The 24,036-nt window shown below is 40.9% G+C and overlaps 1 protein-coding gene across 1 annotated transcript in view; it reads left to right on the top strand.

Annotated features, from left to right (window-relative positions):
* The first annotated feature begins 1,351 nt into the window (after positions 1 to 1,351).
* The window catches only part of LOC127571843 (rho guanine nucleotide exchange factor 9-like), a 40,119-nt gene continuing 17,434 nt past the window's right edge, over positions 1,352 to 24,036 (top strand). Inside the window, 6 exon segments of the mRNA XM_052018590.1 lie at positions 1,352 to 1,363; positions 8,193 to 8,441; positions 10,066 to 10,245; positions 16,289 to 16,468; positions 23,497 to 23,632; positions 23,635 to 23,728. Of these exon segments, the coding sequence (XP_051874550.1) occupies positions 1,352 to 1,363; positions 8,193 to 8,441; positions 10,066 to 10,245; positions 16,289 to 16,468; positions 23,497 to 23,632; positions 23,635 to 23,728 (851 nt within the window).

Here is a 24,036-nt window from a genome sequence, read left to right on the forward strand (position 1 = left end):
TGATGTAAAATGGGAAGTGCTAGTCTCCCTGATTTACTCCTTACCCACTTCTTCTGCATCAATTACTCCAGTCCAGCCCATTTTCAACATCAGAATCCCACCTCATTCAGATCACCTCACAGACCACCTCAGTTTTGCAGTGTATTACCTAACAGTGCCAGCAAAACAGACCTTGGGGGATAGAACAGACAGGAGTTTTGGGAAAGTATTGTTATGAGATATGACCTGAAGATTGATGACATCATCTGAAACTTGTTGCAATGACCTTGTTTGTTATTTTCCAAAAAAACTACTGGCAAGTATACTAGAGACACAAGTAACTACAGCTGCTAGAATCTGGATCAACACACAAAGCACTGGACAAACTTAATGGATCAGGCAACATCTATGGAGGAAAATGGAAAGCCGACATTTCAGGTTGAAACCCTTCATCTGGACTGCCTTGCAGAGACCATCAGGCAGCTCTCAGACACCTCCTCTTACCTACCCCTGGACCAGGACTCCACCAAGGATCATCAGACCACTGTCTCCCACACCATCACCAACCTCATCATCTCTGGAGATCTCCCCTCCACAGCCTCCAAACTTATTGTTCCCCAACTCCGCCCTGCCTGTTTCCACCTCCTACCAAAAAACAAGTCCAGATAAAGGGTCGCAACCCAGAACGTCGACTGTCTGTTTCCCTCCATAGACGATGCCCGACCCACTGAGGTCCTCCAGCGCTTTCTGTGAGACCTATGCTACTCAGTTTTCTTACATTTGCTCCTTACTCTAAGTTTCATAACAAGGCTCAATATTTTGCAAAGATGCTCTTAGTTTACAATACATTGTCAGCAACTTATGAGAACCTTAATGATTTTATGTTACCAATCCAGAATTTTTATCACAGTGATGTAAGAAAGAACATTAAAGACAATGGTTCAAAGCAAATACAATATAGAAAATACTGGCCAATTGGCTGAGGATTAGATACATCACTCTGAATGTTTGTGACATCACTAGAAAGCTGTGGGGTTCTACTCTCACCACTATAGCACTTGACATCTGTTGATTAGTCATGGATATAGTTTTAACCATTCTTTATTGTGTAAAGAGCAGCAGACGTGTTCCACTGGGGTGGGAATCCAAGGAGGAGTGTCTTAAGACAAATAAAAATTATCACTGCTTCTAAACCTCAGTACACTTCAGGCAAGAAAAACATAACTTTTCTGACGTTTTCAACTTTCATTGGTAAAGTATTGTACTGCAGGTTACAGAAGTGACCTCCACATCATCCTCTGTGTGATGTAAATTATGACACATCTTTTGCATCCCTACAACCCAAGTCAATGGCTTACTGATAAAGCCCCGAATGACGGGTCAAGTTTGTTAATACCAATGTTGACCAGGACTGATTTCCTTATTCAAGCAAGTTGGTCATCTAAATGGGAGCCTAATAATGGAAATTTGGAGCCCTGTTAAAATCTATTCTGACTACCACCAAGAATGAACACCATTTTAAATTGCCTCAAGGGAATAATAAATGCGTGGGTAAGTTTTCCTAGTGCTACATATTTGCTTTCCTTTTTGAATTATTTATTCTGTTCAGTTATCATTAGAGCAGATTATCTGTAAGTAAGGGTTGGGGTGTGGTGGGCAAAGTGTGATAGATCCCTCCTTTTTAGGAAGACTATGTATTCTCCATTAATTGCACTTATACATTGGATTAACATTCGCTTCAAATGGAAACAAAATGTGCAGAAATTTAAACATCTGCATTAATGCTGAGATTAAACAAAATAAATAACCTACACAGGGCTTTTGTTTATCAGTTCACAACAAACAGAACAGCCAGCAAGCAAGAAGAACAGAGAGGTGTAATACACAAATATTTCTTGCTCTTATTTAAATATGGCCATTTAACTTACATCAACTAAAGTTTAAAAAAATGGCAATGCAGGTTTCATCTTGGATAAAACAATAAACTGAACACTCAACTGCTCTCTCAGGCAGATTTTCATGAAGCTGTTTCGAAGAAGAGACTGGAATATCTTTTTCACGTCTTGACTGATATAATCCATTAATCGACATCAGTAATATAAATTAACTGATCCCTATCTTACTCCCGTGGTTGAACTTTACTGAGAGCAAATTGGCGGTTGCATTATGACAGTGACTACAAATTTAAAAAAATACATAACTGGCCATAAAATGTTTTTAATCATAGATGTAGAATAAGATGCAGAAGGGGGCCATTCTATTTGTCATGATTGTGCCAGATCTTTGAAAATACTATCCACTTTTCCTGCTCTCTGCTCATTCGCTGTGGGACTGCAAACATTCCCACTTGAAGTATTAATTCAATTCTCTTTAAAAAGTTATTATCAAATCTCTTTTTGCTACTATTTTTAGGCATCGCCTTCTATGTCATAAAAACTCATGTTGCCTCTATCTTAAATCCTTGTCCTCAGGTTAGCTTCTGTTATTTGCAACAGTTATTACGCTGGCTAAGCCATTCATGATATTCAAATCTTTCAATCAATTCTCTCCTTAACCTTCTCTGCACTAAGGAGACAACATTAGTTATGTCCCACCTTCCAATGTAACTGGAGGCTTTCATGTCTGTTACCATTCTAGCGAATACTCTTTGCACTTTCTAAAGTAATGATGCTCGGAATTAACCACAAGACACCAATGATGTATAAAGGTTCAGCATAATTTTATTTCTTTTGTTCTTTATGTCTCTCTGGATGTCATAAGTTATCCTCTCACTTTCAATGAATTGTTCCCAGGTCTCTGTTCCTGCCACACCTTTTATCCCTTCCTCTCCTTTTCTTCCTATCCTCCCCCTCTCTCTCTCCCCTCTTCCTTTGCCCCTCCTCCCTCTTAACCTCTTCCCCCTCCCATCCTCTTCTCCTTTCTGTCCCGTCTCTCATGCTCCCTCTCTCCCATCTTCCTTCTTTCCCATCCTCCGTCTGACTGCTACAGTAAACCCAGAGGTTACAAGTCACTCTTTGACAGCCAGTTGGACCACGCTTCTTACCTTGCCCGATGTCAACGATGGACTCTTTACTGCTACTGCTACAACGTTGCCAGGGCCAGGGCTTTCCAGGGAGTGTGTGTCAACCTCTTTGCAGAGCTCCCTGATGATTTTCTGGTCTCTGCTGGGAAGACCACTGGAAGTTTATCTTTGCAGTCAGCAGGAGCCAGGAGCACTCCCTGATGACTGTTATTGGGCCATCAGAACATAAGGCCATTCAGCCCTTCACACCTGCTCTATCATCCAAGAAGATCATAGCCGATTGTTTACCTCAGTGCCACTTTTTTCATTGCTTGAACATCTTAATATCTATTGATCTCTGACTTACATATCGTGAGCTATTTAACCTCCACAGTCCTCTTGACAATTCCAAAAATTCACCCTCCCTTCATCTGTATCCTGAATGGTTATCTCCTTATTTTGAAGCTGAGAGCCCTGGTTCCAGACACTCCAACCAGGGGAAACAGTATCCCAGCCTCCAGCCTGTCAAGTCCTCCAAGAATTCTCTATTTCAATAAGATCATATCTCATTTTTCTAAATGTTTGTCTTTTTAATATCTGTCTCCTTTACATTATTTTGTATCGTGGTCCCTATTTGATTTTCACTCTTGATTTCTTTGCCTTCTACTTTTCTTTATCCCCTTGATCTCTCTTTTCCCAATCCCAGTTTTCCCTTCCTCTGTCTCTTTCTGCAGGATTCTATCCTAGATCATTTTAGATGAAACCCTCCCTAACAGCTCCAGCAAACATTCCCATGAGGACATTGGTCCTAGTCCTGCTGAGGTGCAGCCTGTCCAACTGAGACTAGTCCCAGCTCCCCTGAGGTTACTACCTTGAGGTCCTTTTTTTTTGTTCCTATATTCAGCTTGTAGGACCTTTTTTTTAAAATCAATATTGTTGGTGTTTTTTTTTGTTTGATCGTTCTCGAGTAAGACCATGGCATATAGTGTTGTGATGTGTATGGAGATGGCTGATTAGACCAATCTGGGATTGAAAGTTCCTTTCACACAGGTGACAGGGGTGTAGGGATGCGTAGCATCAGTGGTTTGTGATTTTCAAGATTCTCTTTTCCTCTTTGTTTCCTCCATTCTAGCTTCCTCATTTGCGCGAGCACTGCTTTATATCTGGGTACATCAAACAGGATGATCCAATGTGTGTTGTTCCCAGTGGGATGTGTCAATGTTGAAACTCTTCAGCGATGTTCTAAGAGAGTCTTTGAATCTCTTTTTCTGTCCACCACGTGCCTTCAGTCAGCTCTCAGTAAAATGGCTGCTTCGGTTTTCTGTTATCAGACATCCTTCTGCCGTGCCGTGCCAGATCTGTGACTCTTTCAACAATGTGTAAGTGCTGCGAAGATTTGTTTGGAACAGAATCTGTGTGTCTGGAATCTTGTCACTTGATGTGATGTGTTCTGCACAGACAAGACATCTGGAAGTGGTTAAAGAGTCTGACATGTCTGCTGTCCACTGTCCAAGTCTCACAAGAATAAAGTGGGAATGACAGCAATACAATGCATTTCAGCTTGTCCTTTAGGCTGATTCCACTTCATTCTCACACTTTACTCCTCAGTCTTTCAAAAGCAGAGCTGGCTTTTGCTATCCTGTTGTTGACTTTGTCATCAGTGTTAACTGATCTTGAGAGAGTGCTGCCAAGGTACGTGTATTGAAAGCATTCACAGGAAACATATATTGTTGGTGCCGATATGCACCATGACAACTAACTATTCATACACATCCTCCAGAATGCTTTGCAGCCACTCTGAGAATCTTTGACCCTCGCACCAAGGAGGTAGCTAACCATCCTGGAATCTTATTTGAGGCCGCAGAAGTGTCTGTCTGCTCCCCTTACAATTGAATCTCCTAACACAATAACCTTCACACTCTTTTTCCTCCAGTCTTGTGCAGCAGAGCCATCCATGGTGCCCTGACCTTGACTGCTGCTTCCTGATAAGTCATCCCACCTCCCCACCCTGACAAATCCAAAGCAGTATATCTGTCATAAGACCACAGCTCAGAACCTGCACACTTAATGCTGGAATCCCCCACTACCAAATTATCTCCAGCTGAAATCAAAATTGCAGGTGAATATAAAGAATTTAGTGATTAAATTTGACTTAAAGATTTGATATGGGATTGGGGAGGTTACAGGACAGACTTGTAGGGCTGCAGGGAACTTTAGCAATAAAAGAATGGATGATTAGTCAGATGTGACATTGAAATTTTAATAATCCCACCTCCTATCCATCCACTTAGGGTTATAGAGTCATGGAGTTGTACAGCATAGAAAAAGGCCTTTTGGCTCATCACATCCATACCAACCTTTCTGCCCATTGACATTAATCCCATTTACCTCCATTAGGACCATATCCTTCTATGCTTTGCCTATTTAAGTACGTGTCTAAATGGCTCCGAAACATAGTGATTGTATCTAATTCCACCATCTCCTGGGTTCCAGATATCAAGAGAAGATAAGACAAGATATCTTTATAAGTCACATGTACATCAAAACACACAGCGAAATGCATCTTTTACATAGTGTGTTCTGGGGGCAGCCCGCAAGTGTTGCCATGCTTCTGGTGCCAACATAGTACACCCACAACTTCCTAACCCATACGTCTTTGGAATGTGGGCGGAAACCAGAGCAACCAGAGGAAACACACGCAGACACGGGGATAATGTACAAACTCCTTACAGACAGTGGCTGGAATTGAACCCAGGTTACTGGCACTGTAATGGTGTTATGCTAACCACTACACTACCATGCCTGCCTTCTCTGTGTAAAAAACTTACCCCTCAGTTTCCTTTTAAAACTCCTACCTCTCACCTTAAAACTATGCTCTCTTGTTTTGAATCACCTGCCATGGGAAAAAGATTTTGACAAGTTACCCTGTCTATGCCTCTCATAATCTTGTATGAGGTCACCCTCCAGGGAAAATGAGCCCAGACTCTCCACATAACTAAAGTCCTCCAATTCAGCAATGTCCTGGTGAATCTCTTATGCACTCTCTCGAGCAAAATCTCATCCTTCCTAGGGAGGCGCACAGTGGTACAACTGGTAGAGCTGCTGCCTCACAGTGCTAGAGATCTAGGTTCAATTCTGACCTTGGGTGCTGTCTGTGTGGATTTGATCCCACCATCCCAAAGACGTGCAGGTTGGTAGATTAATTGGTCTCTGTAAATTGCCCCTAGTGTGTAAGTGAGTGGTAGAATCAGAAGGGAGTTCATGGGAATGTGACGAGAATAATAAAAATGTAATTCACTGGATTAGTGTAAATGTTGGTGGACAGTATGGACACAGTGGGCGGTAGGGGCTTTTTCCATGCTGTGTAGTGAGGTGACCAGAATTTCACACTTCTTTCTCCTTCTCTGTTTATATCTTGTAATAAGGTTGTGTCCTTCGTATTTAGCTTGTTTTCAGCTTTCAATGGGTCTCAGGAAACCAAGCAGTTAAAGGGGAATGAAGCCTGCTTTATCTTCATCATTTGCTGTTTGAGCAGTGCCTTCAGGGCAAGGACACGTCGTGTGTTTCCTCCAGGCTCAGCAAGACACCATCTTTTCCTGCTTGCCCCCACTCTTCCCAGCTCCACAATCAGAGCACCTGAATGTTTTATGAGGAAAGGTTTTAGGTTTGTATCTACTGAATTGAGAAGAGTGAGAGAGAATTTGATTGAAACACATGAGATCCTGAGGGTTCTTTTTCAGTTAGGTGTGAAAAGGATGTTTCCTTTTGTGAGGGAATTAAGAACTAGGGTCACAGTTTAAAAATCAGCTAACATTTTCGCAAAGGTCACAAACCTTAGGAACTCCCCCCCCCCCCCCCGCCCCACCCAAAGGGCAGTGAAGGCAGAATTCCTGAATATTTCTAATCCAGAGTTCAAACAGTTCTTGGTAAACAAGGGAGTGAAAGGTCACTTGGAATGTGGAGCCGAGGTTACAGTCAGATCAGTCCTGATCTTATAGAAAGGCGGAGCAGGCTTGAGAAATCAAGTAGCCTGCTTTTGGGAACAGAACCTTGCTGTATTGGAAATTACAACACACTGCCATCAGGTTCCACAACACATCCATGCCAGCTGTCTTGGGATTCGACCTCTCCTGGATCAGGTCTAACCCCTCAGAGAGCGGGATCAAGATCCAGACCTCATGCTACAAATTCAAATGTCAGCACCTTTCATGTTCCAGCATCTGTAACATACCCAGAAATGTTCCCATGAGACTGGAAACCAAATCTGTCCAACACACTGACTTCTGGAGAGGGAACCTGTTGAAACATTGAAACACAGACTCCATACCACACTGTCCTTCCCTTCACCCTTCGTCCAACCTTATTGGCAGAACTCCATCCAGGTAATACTGGGGGCAAGAGTTAAGAATGTAATAGTGATCTTCCTACCAATTTTAATATATAGCCAGTTCTTTAAGTGGATGCACTGATTGAAACTAGTTCTCAGTAACACTGGATGAAACTTATGCAATATTAGCTGATGAAAAGGAATTTCCCAAACTTCATTTTTTAAATTGGCTAGGATTTCAGTGCATTATTTTCCTGTTGCTCAGATATGTCACAGTTTTTGGGTGATGTGAAAGTGTATGAATTGTGGTACCTAAGTTGTTGCTGTTGCATGGAATGCATTGAATGGCCTTTTCTTGCATTAGTTGCAGGGAGCTCATGAGCATACATAAAGTCTATCAGTGATTGGAATGTGTAGATGAAAACAGGAATTTTATACTGACTGATCATTGTGTCTTATAAAAGTGTCCCTGACCTCATCATGAACAGAAAGATTAATTCCATGCTTCTAATTCTGAAGATGGGCCCTCAAGGTTCAATCACATGATGTCATTTTTCAATGTAAGGATGTAGGAACAGGAGAAATAGAATCAGGAGTGGGCACTTTAAGTCTGGCAATGGATACAATCACACCTGATCTTGTACCTCATCTACTTTCCAGTCCAAAGACCAGAAATTCTGAGCCCACAGTGTCCAAAAATCTATCAGTTGCAGTCTTGAGCATCCATGGCCGTGAAGTGAAGAATTCCAATGGTTTACATTCCTCTGAGCTCCATATAATAAGCACGATTCTTTATTGATTTCTGTGAAGCTAACCTTATGCTTATAAATGGGTGGATTATATTGACAGTAGCCACTAATCCTATTTTTCTTTCTGTCCTTGCAGTATGGACAAAATGAAACATCAAGTAAAGTCAACGAGGATTCCGAAGAGAGCCACACACCAGAAGCAGAACCTGGAACTCTTGTCAAGGAACCATCAGAAGAAACATTGTCAAAAAATAACATCATAATCTCTGAAATGCTGGCATCCCTATCAATATTAGAGGAGGCAGAGGCCTCTGTGTTTGAAAAGCACCCAATCAACCAAAGTTATCGGACCAAAACTTTCGCTGGATTAAGTGAAATTCTTGAGGTAAGGTACAGATGACAAATCAGAGATCACATTAACATACACTGTTATTCAATTTAAGCACAATGCTTTCTCAGTGTTACAACCTTATTTTTTAAGCTTTCTACTGAAAATATAGGCAAGTAACCACATGAAAAATCATCTTCATAAAGATAATATTACAACGTTTAAAGAGTTTCAGGGCCTTAAATCTAAAGCCACCACTTTTTGTTGCAGAGAAAAATGTATAAAAACAAAATCATGTGAATGTCCATAAGTTAAAATGTTGGACTGAGTTCTCGATAGTGTAATATTATCTTGACAAACCTGTTAGAATTCTTCGAGGAGGTAACAAGCAGGTTAGACAGAGAAGAGTTGGTGGAAGTTATTTACTTGGATTTTCAGAAGGCCTTTGACAAGGTGCTGCACACAAGGCTGCTAAACATGATAAGAGCCCATGGTCTTAAAGGGAAGGTATAAGCATGGATGGAAGATTGGCTGACTGGCAGATGTCGGAGAGTGGAGTTAAAGGGGTCCTTTACAGGATGGCTGCTAGTGATGTGGCATTCCGCTGGGGTCAGTGTTGGGACCGCAACTTTTCACTTTATACATTAATGAGCTGGATGAAGGAACTGATGGCATTGTGGCCAAGTTTGCAGATGATACCAAGATAGGTGAAGGAGCAGGTAGTGTCGCAGGGGCAAGGAGTCTGCAGAGGACTTGGACAGGTTGGGAAGGTGGGCAAAGAAGTGGCAGGTGGAATGCAGCGGAGGGGCTGGAATGCAGTGGAGGGAAATGTGAGGTCATGCACTTTTGTAGGAAGAATAAAGGTGTAGGCTATTTCTAAATGGGAAGAGAATTCAGAAATCAGAGGTGCAAAGGGACTTGGGATTCCTAATTCAGTATTCCCTCAAGGTTAACTTGCAGGTTGAGTCAGTAGTAAAGAAGGCAAATGCAATCTTAGCATTCATTTCGAGAGGATTAAAATAAGAAAGCAAGGATGTACTGCTGAGGCTTTATAAGGCATTGGTCAGACTGCATTTGGAATACTGTGAGCAATTTTAGGTCCTGTATCTAAGGAAGGATGTGCTGGTCCTGGAGAGAGTCCAGAGGAGGTTCACAATGTTCCCAGGAATGAAAGGCTCAACATACGAAGAGCATTTGATATTTCTGGGCCCATACTCAGTGGAGTTCAGAAGGATGGTGGGGGTGGGGGGGGGAACCTCATTGAACCCTACCGGATACTGAAAGGCCTGGATAGAGTGGACGTGGAGAAGAAGTTTCTATTCGCAGGAGAGTCTAGGATCTGAGGGTACAGCCTCAGAATAAAGGGATGTTCCTTTAAAACTGAGATGAGGAGGAATGCCTTCAGCCAGAGGGTGGTGAATCTGTGAAATTCGTTGCCACAGAGGGCTGTGGAGGTCAAGTCAATGGGAGTGCTTAAAGCAGAGATTGATAGGTTCTTGATTGGTAAGAGGGTTAGGGGTTACAGGGAGAAGGCGGGAGAAAGGGGTTAATAAAACAGCAGCTATGATTGAATGGCAGAGCAGACTCAATGGGCCGAATGGCCTAATTCTGCTCTTATGTCTTATGGTGTAATTATGTTTACTCAAGGTATTTAAAGAAGCTTCTGCTTATGTTCTTGAAGTTAGATACTAAGGATGAAATGGAAGCAAATGATCCACAGGAGACATCTATACCTGAACGCAAACCATTTCCAGAAAAAGATTCAAATTTACCTGACATAGACAATAGAAGAGCAAACATCATCACTGAGGTCATAAATACGGAGAGGGACTATGTCAAAAGTTTACGGGATATTCATGAGGTAGGCAGTCAAAAGATATTAAGTACACTTCTGCGATACTTTTCAATTTAAAGCTGTATGAACATGGGAAATGGAATCAGTAGTGGGCATTTTCTGCTCTGGGAACCAATGTGATCATATCTGGTCCTGTACCTTATGTATTTTCCCAAACTATGCCCCATGGTCTATTGGTTTTAGTCTTCAGCATCTGCAATCTTGAACTGAAGAATTCCAAAGGTTTACATCCTCTGAAAAAGAAATTTAGCCCCTTGAGACTGTGACAGTACTCTACAAGGGCAATGCTGCTAGTCCCATTCCTCTGCTCTGTCCCTGTAGTGCTGCAATTATTTTTCTTTCATGTACTGATTCCCTTTTTAAAACCATAGTCAAATCTGCCTGCACCGTCCTAAATTCCAGATGCTAATCCTGCTGCATAAAAGGAATCTCTCCTCTCCACTCCCCCAATATCTTGGTGCATTTTCCCATTCTTCTGAAATCCATGTTCTCTGATCTTGATTCTTCCACCAATGAGAAAAGTCTCTTTCTGTCTATCCCTCTTATTATTCAGAACTCCTCCATCTGATGTCTTCTCAACTTTCCCTGCCCTAAGGAAAATAATTCCATTTTTTTCTCATCTTTCCCCATAGCATAAGAGCACAAGTAACAGGGGAAGGGTTAGAATAATTGGCTGCTCCACCAATCAACAAGATCATGGATGATTTAATCTTGGCCTTACCACCACATTCCTTGACTCTCTTTTTGGTTCAAATATCTGACAGTTACCACCTTGAATATATTCAGTAACTCCCCCTCTGAAGCTCTCTTGGGTCAAGAATTCCAAAAAGTCACAAATCCCTGAGAGAACAAGCTCCTCCTCACTCTGTCTTAAATGAGGGACTTATTCTGAAACTATGATGACCCTAGTTCTAAATACCCCCACTAGGAAAAACTTCCTCTCAGCATGCACATATTAATCTTGCTTAGAATCACAGTTGTTTCAATAATATCACCTCTCAGCCATCTGTACCCTAACAAACATAGGCCCAATATAGTCAACCTTCCTTCATATGTCAACCACTTCATCTCAGGAACCCACCTTTCTCAGCACTGCTTCACCTACAAGCAACATCCTTCCTTGCATAAGGAGATCAAAACTGTACACAGGACTCCACATACAGTTACATTCTAGGTACAGTCCTGCTACACACCCCAGGCTCAATCCTGACCTTCGGTTCTGTCTGTGTGGAAATTGCATGTTCTTGCTCTGGCCACGTGGGTTTCTCTGGGTGCTCTGGCATCCTCCCAAATCCTAGATATGGTAGTTGTTAGGTTCAACTGACCATTGTATATTGTCCCTAGTGTATAAGTGAGTGCAAGGGAATTGATGGGAACAGGGGAAAATATAATGCGATTAGTGTAAAATGGTTGCTTAATGGTTGTCATGGACTTGGTGAGCTGAAGGGCCTGCTTCCATTCTGTATGACTTTATGAAGTGTGGTCCTACCAGCATCTTGTAAATTTGCATCAAAACTTTCCTACTTTCATAGTCCATTTCTCTTGCAATAAAGACCAATATTCCACTAGGCTTCCTACTTACATGTTATACCTTCTTGTCAACCCTTTGTTTCATGCACCAGGACTCACAAATCCCTTTGCACCACAACATTTTGTGGTCCCATTCCAAATGGGATGTGGTCTCATTAGTAATCAGACTTTGCATTCTTCCTTCCAAATTTTCCCATAACATACTGTCAATTTCTTGCTGATGTTCTTATACTAGCCATATCTTTTTGCATGCTCTGTGTGTCCTCCTCACAACTTGCTAACCCACCTACTTTAGTACCTTCAGCAAATTTGGTTACAGTACACTTGTTTGCTTCATCCAAGTCATTAATATAGAATGTTAATAGTTGAGGTCCTGGCACTGATCTCTGTGGCATCCCACTAGTTACTGATTGCTAATCTCCTATCCAGTTAATATATCACTTCCAATCATTGGTGGTGGGTAAGTGCAACAAGCTGCCAGAGGAAGTGATAGAGATAGGTACAATTACAATGTTCAAAACACACTTGGACAGGTATATGGGTAAGAAAGGTTTAGAAGGATATAGCCAAGCACGGGCAAATGGGACTAGTCCAGAAAGACAACTTGGTCAGCATGGGCGATTGGGCTGAAGGACCTGGTTCTGTACTGTGTAACTCCATTACTCTTATTACCCATGAGTAATTCCCCAGTCTTATCATCTAGGGGGTCAACTTTATCAACTTTATCAACAAAGTAAAAACAGACAGAAAGAGCTTCAGTAGGTAGATAAAGAACAAAGCCCTTTCTGTCTGTTTTTACTTTATTTACTGGTTTACTCTTATACTCCATCTTCTCCTTCTTTATGATTCTTTTTCATCATCCTTTGCTGGTTTCTAATCATTTCCCAACCCTTTGGTCTACCTCAAAGCTTGACATTTTTAGTTCTTCATCCTTGGAGCCTTTCTAGTGAATCTTTTCTCCATCCTAACTAATGCCTTCATAAACTTCATATAAGGAACAGTGACAAGAGTTAGATGTGATGCTCTAGTTGTAGCCGAACTAGTGTTTTATAAACTCCCTTATTTTTGCATTCAAGGCCTCTGTTTATGAAGGCAAGGATTCAGGGTGCTTTTTTACTTACTTTCTCATCCTGCTCTGCCACTTCAAAGGTTTTATAAAGTCACAGAGCCATACAATCATGGAAACAGGCCCTTCAATACAACTCGTACATGCCGAATAAGGTGTCTTCCTGAGCTAGTCCCATTTGCTTGCATTTGGCCAATAGCCATCTAAACCTTTCCTATTCATGTACCTGTCCACTTGTCTTTTAAGCATTGTCATTGTACCCACTTCTATCACTTCCTCTGGCAGCTTGTTCCATATACCCACCACCTTCTATGTGAAAAACTTGCCTCTCAGGTCCCTTTTAAATCTTTCCCCCTCACCTTAAACCTGTGCCTTCTAGTTTTATACTCCACTAACCTTGGAAAAAGACTGTGATCATCCACCTTATCTATGCCACTCATGATTTTATAAACCTCTATAAGGGCACTCCTCAGGCCCCTTCACTCAAGGGAAAACAGTTCCAGCCTATCCAGTCTCTCTTTATAACTCAAGCCCTCAAGTTTTATGTACATGTTCACCAAGTTCTCTCATCAGTAATTATGTCCCTTGTTCAATGTCATCACAGTCAAGGTGCTTTGAGGAATCTGTGGCTTTTGGTGGGACTACCTGTTGCTAACATTACAAATTTGCGATATTACCCAATGCTTTTTGAATCAGATTCAGTAAAGTAGAAATGTTTTAATTGTTATAGACCTATTTATAGAACAAAAATTCAGGTCCAAGTATCTTAAATGCAAATTGTTAATCTGGACTGGAGCTGGTATGAGTGGGTTCAGTGTCAGGAAAGGTGCAAAGAGGAGGTAACTTCATTTTAGTGGGCAAGCTAATCAAACTAAAATGTTAAAATTTAAACTTTTTTTACATTTTTTTGGTGAAACTATTAATAATATTAATATAACAAAAGGGAAAATAAATCTAATCAGAGCACATCATTCCTTACCTTGACACAGTGTAGAAAGTTGCCACATGACCATCACTATTCTGGGATTTCAGAGGCCACAAACTACCTGTTACCCTTTGGTAATATTGCCACAGATTGGATCATTTTCTACATGTGCAACCTCCGATTGCCTTCATACAATCAGGTTGATTGATTGACATTCATTCTTTAAAGAGGCACCATTTCTTTCAGGCGAAACTTTGAATACCCCATTCTCTTTATTACTGGCACTTGACTGTCTCAAGATGATCCAGATTGTTCACAATCTTGCAATTGAAATTACCCTCAAACAGAGCTACTGACCTCTGATTCTCTCCAACACAATGTCTGCTTTTTTTCTACCTCCTTAACATTACTTCTTCCCAACTACCAATGAAACTTCCACCTCAACATTTTTCACCTCAACACTCAGCTAATCAGAATTTCTTCTGACAGTCTTGCCATGTTGTATTCTCTGTAGACCTCAGCTCATCCAAGCCTCTTCCTTGATATTATGCTCTCGGACCAAAATCCTACCCTTTTAGGACAACACCACCATTCAAGCCCCAACAGCTCAAATTTAAAACCACTTCATCCATCTCTGTTACTTAGACCAGTTTTTCTCAGACTCATCACTACTCTTGACATACTTGCCAATGTTTTGGCCTTTTCACTGGTGGCCAAACCTGCAGCTGCCAAGATACGCATTCTGAATTCTACTCTTAAGCCATCCACCTCCCTCTTCCTGAACTCCTATGAAGCTTCAGGCCATTTCTCTGAACACCTCTATCTATGGCTTAGTTTAATCTTCTTTTTTCATATAATGTGTCTTGTGAAGCCCTTTGGAATAATTTTCTACATGAAAAGTATTACATAAATGCAAGTTATTGTTGCTCACTTCAACATCTCAGGCGCTATCCTGCAATGTGATGACTCACAAGTCGATAATTCAAGAGCACTCTCTTTGCTTTTTACTTCTTTCCAATAGAATACCTATCAGCCAGTGCCATGGGGTTTTGTCGATATTGATACAATGAATCTTAAACTGAAACCTAGCAATATATTCTGTCTACAAAATGCAACTCACCAAGGCTTCTTCCATTGCACCTCTTAAACCCATGAATTTCACCTTCTAGAGGAAAAGGAGTAGTAGGGGCAAGGAGGTGCCACCAATTTCAAGTTCCTCTTCAGGTCAAACATCAGCTTCACTTGTTCCTTCATTGTCACTGGGTCAAAATACCGGAGCTTGTAACTTGACATTAACATATGGGAGTACATTTACAAAATAGACTAAAGCAATTCTTGAAGGGCATCTTCTCAAGGGCAATTAACGACATAAATTAAATGCTGGCCCTGCTGGTGACACCTGCACACCATGGAGACTTAAAGAAAAAACTGAATTCAGTTCATTTGAGGTGTATATAGCACTGTCTCAGTTGACTCATTATGTGCAAAAGTGCCTTGAAGGGCAGTCATACAACATATACAATGTTTGACACCCCTCACTGATCATTGTGAGCCAGGTTATTCATCTGTCTCAGCCTCCCTTGTGAGTATGGAACAGCTCGGGTAATGTTTTCCTGACTTCCCCAGGTATCTAACCTTCCTTCTCTCATCTTTTTCTTCCTTATCTACATCCATCATGAACTCATGCCTGGTAATCATTGCTGCACTGAATGCTCTGTTGTACAATCTGATGCCGTCATACCTCCAACAGCCTGCTGCCTTTAATTTCCAATCTGCTCAATAGCTAAGTACTCACCTTTCAAGAAAACAGCAATGGATTCCTATAACTTTCTCTTTAATAGTTCTCAAAGTAAATATGGGGTTTCTAGCTGTTTTGAAAACATGGTGTTAAATACATCTTGGAATATTCAGCAGAACTAAGCATAGAAAATGGGATGAAGTTGGTTAAAACTAGAAATGATAGTGAATCAGCAACATGACTTATTTTCCCCTTTGACAACTATGACCATTCTTACTCCTGATTTGTCTATTGACACTTTCACTGTGTGTCACTCCTCTCTGCCCATATCCATGTCTTTCCCCAATGTGGATTCTCAAGTTCAAGGCCCCTGTAATTTTAAATATAAGTTGAATCTTCCTGTTAAGCCAGTTGGCTGAATTTGCAAAGTGATTCTCAGGGAATGAAAATGCATCAACTACCAAAATCAGGGCTACAGGCTGGGGGTTTAATAAATGTTCTACAAAGACTTTTGCAGTGCAATTTCTGGGGCAATTTTTGATTTTGCACAACTGGTTATGTCCCCTGCTAAATGATATTCTATACTGGGCATTTCAATTGTATTATTTTTTTGATCATTTCAGTAAATAAGAGAAAGCAAAGCAGAGTTGCTGCATGAATTTCTTACATGCCAATGACAGAGTGGGCTGAATTTTAACAAACCTGCTATGGTAATTGAAGAAAATACTCCTGTGGTTCAATAGGAAGTTCAAATTAAACTATGATATCCATTTCCCCCTCCTCACTTCAGGGTTACTACAGACAGTGTCAGAAGGCAAAAGACTTGTTTCCTCATGCACGACTGGTAACCCTCTTTTCAAACATCGGGGATATTTACAAAATGCATAAGAGATTGCTATCCAGTATGGAGAAGAAGTACAAGTTAAGAGAACCCCACTCGAGTGAATTTGGTGCCTGTTTCGTTGAGCAAGTGAGTGCTGGTGAGCTATACCAATTTTCTTTTGACAGGTGTGAAATACCCGTAAATCCAAGGTGGCTCTTGAAATGTTCAAAAGAGTTTTAAAATGGTTTCAACTCATTGTAAGAACAATAAAGTATGAAACAGTGTGAGCATGGCAAGCTAATGTTGATGTTGGACATTTGAAATAAAAACAAGAGAATTCTGAAAATACTCAGCAGGAACTCTGCAGAGAGTGAAAGTTTCAGTTTCATGAACCTTTGTCAGGACTGAAGTATGTACCAAGTTGTAAACCAGTACAGAGGAAGTGGGGTGCGGGAGAGGGGAGATGAAAATACTAATCTGCGATAAAGTGGAAACTGAGAGAGATTAGATGACAAGAATGTTGATAATAGATCACAGAAGTCTGTAAAGTTCAGGCCTCAACTTTGAGTTCAACGTTTCGGATCATACCATTTAGTTGCCAGTACTGGTGATGCTTTTACCACTTGCACCTCCTCTTCATTCTTGGTTTGTTACTATATTTTGTCTCAGTATCACCTCCTTTTATCTTGCACCATCATTTCTATAGTCATATAATCTCACTCAGCTTCCGTTCTCTTGCAAACTTTCCGTGTTCCTTTCCTTCCCTACTCCATTCCTTATCATTGCACTTACATCTGTATCAATTCTTACAATGGATCATCTACCTGAAGCACTTGTGCTCCATCTGCAATGGCCATCTAGAACTTCCGGTTGCAAGCCATTTTAATTCCCCTTCCCATTCCCACACTGACTTGTCTGTCCTCAGCCTCCTCCACTGCCAGAGTGAAGCCAAATGCAAACTCCAAGAATATCACCTAACATTCTGCCTGGGTAGACAATATGAACATTGAATTCTTCATATTCAGGTAACCTGCTCCCCATCTGTCCCCTTCTCTTTCTGATCCACCCAGATCCTCTCTCACACATTCCCTTCTTTCCAACAAACCCCCCCCCCCCCAACTCTACCCCCAGTCACCCATTTTCTTTCCCTTCCCCCACCTACTTCATCTGCCCGTCACCCACACACTCCTACTGAATCCCCTCTCCCCTCCCCCACTGTTCCCATCTGCCCACCATACTTCCCTTATTTGGTTCCACTCCTCACCTTTTTTCCTCATCAGATTCCATCAACTGCAGCACTTAGTTATCTCCACCTATCACCTCCCAGCCTCTGTCGCTGTCTCCACCCTTCCATCCTTCACCTGACTCCATCTGCCATTCAAACCCTCTTCATCTGAATCCACCTATCACTTGCCAGATCTTGCCCTACCTCTCCCCCTCACCTCCTTATCCTGGCCATCTTCCCTCTACTCTTTCGCTGCAGATGAAGGGTCTTGACCCAAAATGTTGAATATCTATTTCCCTCTATAGATGCTGCCTGACCTGCTGAGTTCCTCCAGCAGCTCTTTCTTTTTGCAACCTGAAGCATTAAACTTTTCTTCTGCGTGATAACCTGCCTAAATAATCTGGGGCATCATGCTCATATCTCTCTCAAGACCATTAAAAATGTACCATTAATTAAGCCCATAAGACATAGGAGCAGAATTAGGCCATTCAGCTCATCAAGTCTGCTTTGCCATTCGATCATGGCTGATTTATTTTTCCCTCTCAACCCCATTCTCCTGCCTTCTTCCCGTAACCTTTGACAACCGTACTAATCAAGAACCTATCAACGCCCAATGACTTGGCCTCCACAGCCGTCTGTGGCAATGAATTCCACAGATTCGCCACCCTCTGGATGAAGAAATTTCTCTTCATCTCTGTTCTAAAGGGACGTCCTTCTCTTCTGAGGCTGTGCCCTCTGGTTCTAAATTCTCCCACTACTGGAAACATCCTCTCCACATCCACTCTATCCAGGCCTTTCAGTATTCAGTAGGTTTCAATGAGATCCCCCCCTTCTGAACTCCAGCGAGTACAGACCCAGAGCCATCAAATGCTCCTCATGCGTTAACCCTTTCATTCCAGGGATTATTACCAGACCATTCAGGGAGGCATGAAGCTAAGAGCTACATAAACTCTTTACTCAGTTTATGAGCCCTACATCTGCAGGATCTCAATCCCCATGTACCATGATACTGCTCAATAGGCCTGAAATTGAATTGTACCAATAAACATGCATTAAATGAGTAGTGTGTGGGAATAGCCACTGAACATATTGCGACGCCAAGGGTCACATGCTAATGAATAGATTTGCATACTGAAAAACAGCAATGTAGACTACACAAAAGAAGCATGAGGTGTGGTGAATCGAGGCCCAGGACATTGGTTGGGGTTGGTGGTGGTAGGGAACTATGGGCTGTGGATCAATAGAGTTGTTGGCATCAGTCATTAGTTGTGGGGAAGTGCTGGGTAGCCAGCAGAAGGATAAATAACACGGGAAGTCATGAGGGTGCCAGAGGTCAACAGATGGGGAAGAGATCAGGCAAGTAGTTAATAAGTTGGGGGGTGCAGGATATCAGGCAATCAGTTGGCAATTAGGTACTTTCGCAAAGGTGACATATTTGACAGGAGGTTAATAGTCAATAGGGGATTCAGGCAGCTGATTGCTGGAGGTGAGGTGGAGCAATGAGGTCTTATGCTGGTTGTTGGGGGCAGTGGTCAGATGCAGGTTACAAGCTGTGGGCCAGTGGTGGTTGGGGGTGGTGGGTCTGATGGAAAGTTATTGTGTTTTACTTAAAGGGCCCGAACGGAGGCTTTTCAAATCCAGACTCCATACAGGTCTTCTTCAAATTAAACTGAAACAGATTTCATAAGGGTTGTGTTTGCATGCTTCAGTATGAGCGGTGTGTGTGATCCAAAGGCCACACGTGCATGAGCCCTGAAATGGCAGTGCACCCATCAGATGTTGTTGCACTTGCATGGGCTTCTCTGCACGTTGGTGTGTGAGAATCACTGAGGGTGTGAAACGTAAACAGTGCATGGTGCAACCCCTATTAAGTCTTCCATTTTCCAAATGAATTGATTTTTATTAAAATTAATTCATGTTGTGCAGTAAAGTGTGGCACACTACACAGCCTTGCTTTGAGGCAAATATTTCTCGCTCCTCTTCTCTTACTCTATATTGCACTTGTATTAGGATTAACCAAATTGAACGTTAGACTAATCACTCCAAATTGATTTTGTTCTGCTCTATTAGATAATTAGAATTAAAATGTATTAATTAACCTGCATTTCCATACTAAGCTGCAGGTAAAACACACATAGAAAGCACCCCACATCTCATTAATCCAAATGTTGAGTGAATCAGGATTTAACTATAGAGGATTATTTCAATGAGAAGATGGCACCATACTTATGGACAATCTAAGGCAATGTTGAAAGAATACATCACCAGTAGTGAGAAAGATTTGTCAAGCAGAGCAAATGGATCATCATTGGGCACACACTACATGACTTGGAGAAATTGTTATAATATTTATCTAACAAAGCACAAAGGATGTAGGTGCTGGAGAGCAGCCATTTATAATGATTGAAGTAAAGCATGTGAGGTTTTGCACCACCATTGAATGCACAATAGAAAACAACAGAATCATTTATGCATCAGAGTTAACTGGAACTCATAAAAGCAACTGGAACAGTGAGACCTTGAGGTGGATTCTTGTGCCTGCAGGAGATTAGTGCAGACTTCAGCCCAGCACAGGAGGAAACAGCCACAAGTCATTGGTCAGGCCCAACACAATCGGGCCCAATGGCATTGATTCATGAATATGGATCAGTATATAACACCACCCATAACAAAACTTGAAACATTGGTGTGTGCGTCCTGTTGTGAATTGACTCCTGTTAGATAAAAGATTCAAAGATTTTAACCTAGTGATGATGAGGGAATGGCTCTGTTCTCCAGCTCAAGTGTTAAATGTGAAATATTTATTGCAATGCATTGAGTAGGTCCAAGGAGATTTTCTCCTCCACTTAATATTTATATGGTTTCTTATATGTTAAGTGAAGACTCATTCCAAGGAAATTTCCATTGGGGTTTTTTCAACTGTACATAATCAAGGGGAATTTTAATGTGCTGCACCAAATCCTTAAAATGCTCAAATTACATATACGTCTAATGCAAAGAATCAATGATATAGCAGAATCGACACCATACACTGGTTTATTCCCAGTAAATTCTCAGCTCACTAGAACTGTCATAAAGTACTCAGTTGTCTATTTCTACATTTGTATTTTACTATTATTTTACATAGATTTCTGTTTAAAAGGATTAATTGACAACTTCCTGGAGCTCTACACCATAGGCCAAGACCATAGGTTGAAATTATAACTGCGCCATGAGACTGATTTGCATATTTCTAATTCAGTTCAATTGCTGCATTTTCTTTGTTGACATCTCAAGATTTATGAGCTTTGGATTAACTATTCTACTAAGTTTCTAATGAATAATGAGGACTTCACAATAAAGATGTAGTGTTGTTAAGCAGAGATAAAATCCTTTGAAGGGGCATTGCCATATGAATATCATGCATGTACAACTGGCACAGGAAATGATATTTTTATTTTATTTTTGTATTCTTAGATTCTGGACATCAACACATTCTATCCACCAAATACTCAGTCCGTTCTCCAGGTCATAGCACTCCATGTTGTTTTACTCCATATTTTCATGTAAAAATATACTATAATAATGGATAAAATTCATAAACCATGCAGTAAACAAGGAAATGAGTACACTGTTTGTTTCTCACAGTGCTTTATGTTTCTAAAAATTCTTACTTTCCAATATCCATTTCATAATGGTTTTAACTGAGTTATTGGCTCATTAACCTTACTTGTGAACGACGTAAGAAATAAACATAAAAAAAAGGATCCATTTCTGAGACATTAAAATTGGGAACAACTGTATTGACTTAATGCTACTCCCCATCCTTTCCCTCCAGCATGGGTCTCACTCTGCAAAGTTGTTAGGTTTCTCCTATACCATCCTGCAATCCAACTCCTATATAAACTTTGGTCTGAAACAGCAAATCTGATGTTTGTTCCTTTTCTGACATTTAGTGGCCTTCAAGCGTAAGCTGTAAGGATTTTCTAGAACAAGAAAACATCATACATGCTTTGTCAACTACACTGCCAAGTGTTATTCCAGCTGTGTATAGCACAAAAGATATGATTGATTATTAAATGGGTGTATCATGTGGGACGTTAGGCAGCTCAGCATTGGTCTTTTGCTGCTTGGCAGGAAATGAATGTTGGCCTTGTCATCATTTGTGTGCCTCATTAACAGAGGGAAGTGCTTTATTACTCAGCCTGTGGTGGCTGGTTATAAACTTCTGGGTACAAAATCTACAACGCAGAAGTAGGTCATCTGGTTCAGTTAGGCCATACTAATGGATAGCCAAACAATGCAATGTCCTCTTTTGAGGTTTTAATGCACTAGAACTAAATAGATACAGTTAGTGAGGTAATGATAAAGAAGGCAATATCCTATGAAAACTCATTATGTTCTTGACAAGACTTTTCTCACTTTGTAATATCTCACACAATAATTATTGAACCTGGGATGCATTGAATGCAATCTGCACCAGTAATATTTATACTTGACTTGCTAATTTTGACTCCTTGTGATGTGGTGTAGTGTAACATTTCGGTCAAGACTTTTTGTTTCTATGTTATATCACTGTACTTATGCTAAGGCCAAAAAAGGTTTGTAAGTAAAACCTAAAAACACCATGAGCCACTTCTTCTTCTCACTGCCCAACTCTGTTTCAGTTCAGCCCATCTGCTTCTGTAATCTTCATCCATGCCTTAGTTACCTGTTGAATTAACCATTCCAATACTCTCCACATTACTCTCTGTAACCTTACAATCCAAATTCTGCTGCATTTTGTGCCATTCACCACCATTTTCTCTCAGACTTATGTTGCCATCTTTTTCTGTTTACAAGAATGAATTGAATCTGCTCATTGACTGGTAATGGAAAACCCAAGAATATAAATCTGGGGTATGTGAGTTTAAATTCTATCATGATGGTTTAAAAATTTGAATTCTAAAATAACATCAGGAATGAAAACTGGCATATGTGAAAAATATTGCCAATGAAGCTATTAGATTATTCTAAATTGGGGATCTGAGGAAGAATATTTTCATCCAGGGGGTGACTGGAACCTGGAACCCACCACCTGAAGGTGTGGAGGATCCATAGACTAACAAAAATTTAAGAGTATCTGGATGAACATTTGAATCATCAAGGCACAAATGTTGGTTAATGGGATTAGTATAGATAGGCATGGATATAGATGGGGGTTCTGCTGAAGGGTCCATGTTGTATGGCCCAATGCCTCTATAAGACCCAACTGAGGTCATTCATGTCCTAAAGGGAGGGAAAGTTACCACCCTTACCCAACCTGGCCTGCATACAATTCCAGGCTTATTGCATTCTGTTATTGTTTTACCTTGTATGACCTCAATGTACTGTGTAATGAATTGATCTGTAAGAATGGTACGGAAGGCAAGTTTTGCACTGTGCATGTGACAATAATAAACCAATTCCAATGTAATGGAATCTTAAAAGGCGAGGTGTTTACTCACTAGAACAACTAAGGATGGGCTATAAATATTGATGCTTCCAACGAAGAACGCATTCTGAGAATTAATTTAAAAAGATTTAAATTTTTGACTTCACTCCTCTGTTCCCATTTGATCTTTCCTCAGACTCCCCTCTTCTGCATTCCATCCCTCGTTCACACCCACTTTATTTTTTAGTGCCTCCACCACCGAGAAGTCAAGCTTTGCCTTTCCTTTCACAAACCTTCTCCATGATAAAGACTCCCCTTAAAACCCAAGCCTCTGGGTCATTGTTTCTGAATGGGATCTGCCCTGGATTTGAGTCCACATTTTTCATTGTGACTCTCTGAAACACATTCAGCCACCACTCGAGAAATGCAAGCTGTTGTTTTAAGCTCCTGTGAACCAGGTAATGATAGCTCACTGACCGATAGCCTTTGAGCAGCTCTGCTCACCTCTGTTTCATCTATGTTTCACCTACTGACTTTTTTCTCTCATTTTATTTGCAGAAGAAAGGTTTCATGATGTATGCCAAATACTGCAAAGACCACAAAGAAGCTCTTGAGGAATGGACTAAACTCATAATGGTGGAAAAATATGTTTACTTTTTTGAGGTCTGTCGAATGCATCAACAGATGATCAACCTCCACTCGATGGGTTTCTAATTATGCCAGTGCAGAGGATCTGTAAATATCCTTTATTTCTGAAGGAGCTGTTTAAAGCCACCCTACCTTCCCACCCGTAAGTGTTAAATGTGATGCTTATTGACGTCAGCTGGGACAAATCCATACAGCAGTAATTCCATGGACAGAATTTGAATAATTATCAATATCTAAATGTGTGGAATGCAGAAATAAGAATATTCCTGATCAAATCTGTTATCCAAAATAGTTTTATCAATGATTTTGTTCATCATTGCAACTAAATCTGCCAAACAATATTTTGCCATACAGCAACCTTCAAATCTCAACCTTGCTTCAGTGAGATAAAGCAATTGACCTAGTTAATACAAGGCAGGCTTAAAATTGCTGCAGGCATCTAGACCAAGA

This window comes from Pristis pectinata, chromosome 6 (genome assembly GCF_009764475.1).
Source record: "Pristis pectinata isolate sPriPec2 chromosome 6, sPriPec2.1.pri, whole genome shotgun sequence".
Taxonomy (NCBI): domain Eukaryota; kingdom Metazoa; phylum Chordata; class Chondrichthyes; order Rhinopristiformes; family Pristidae; genus Pristis; species Pristis pectinata.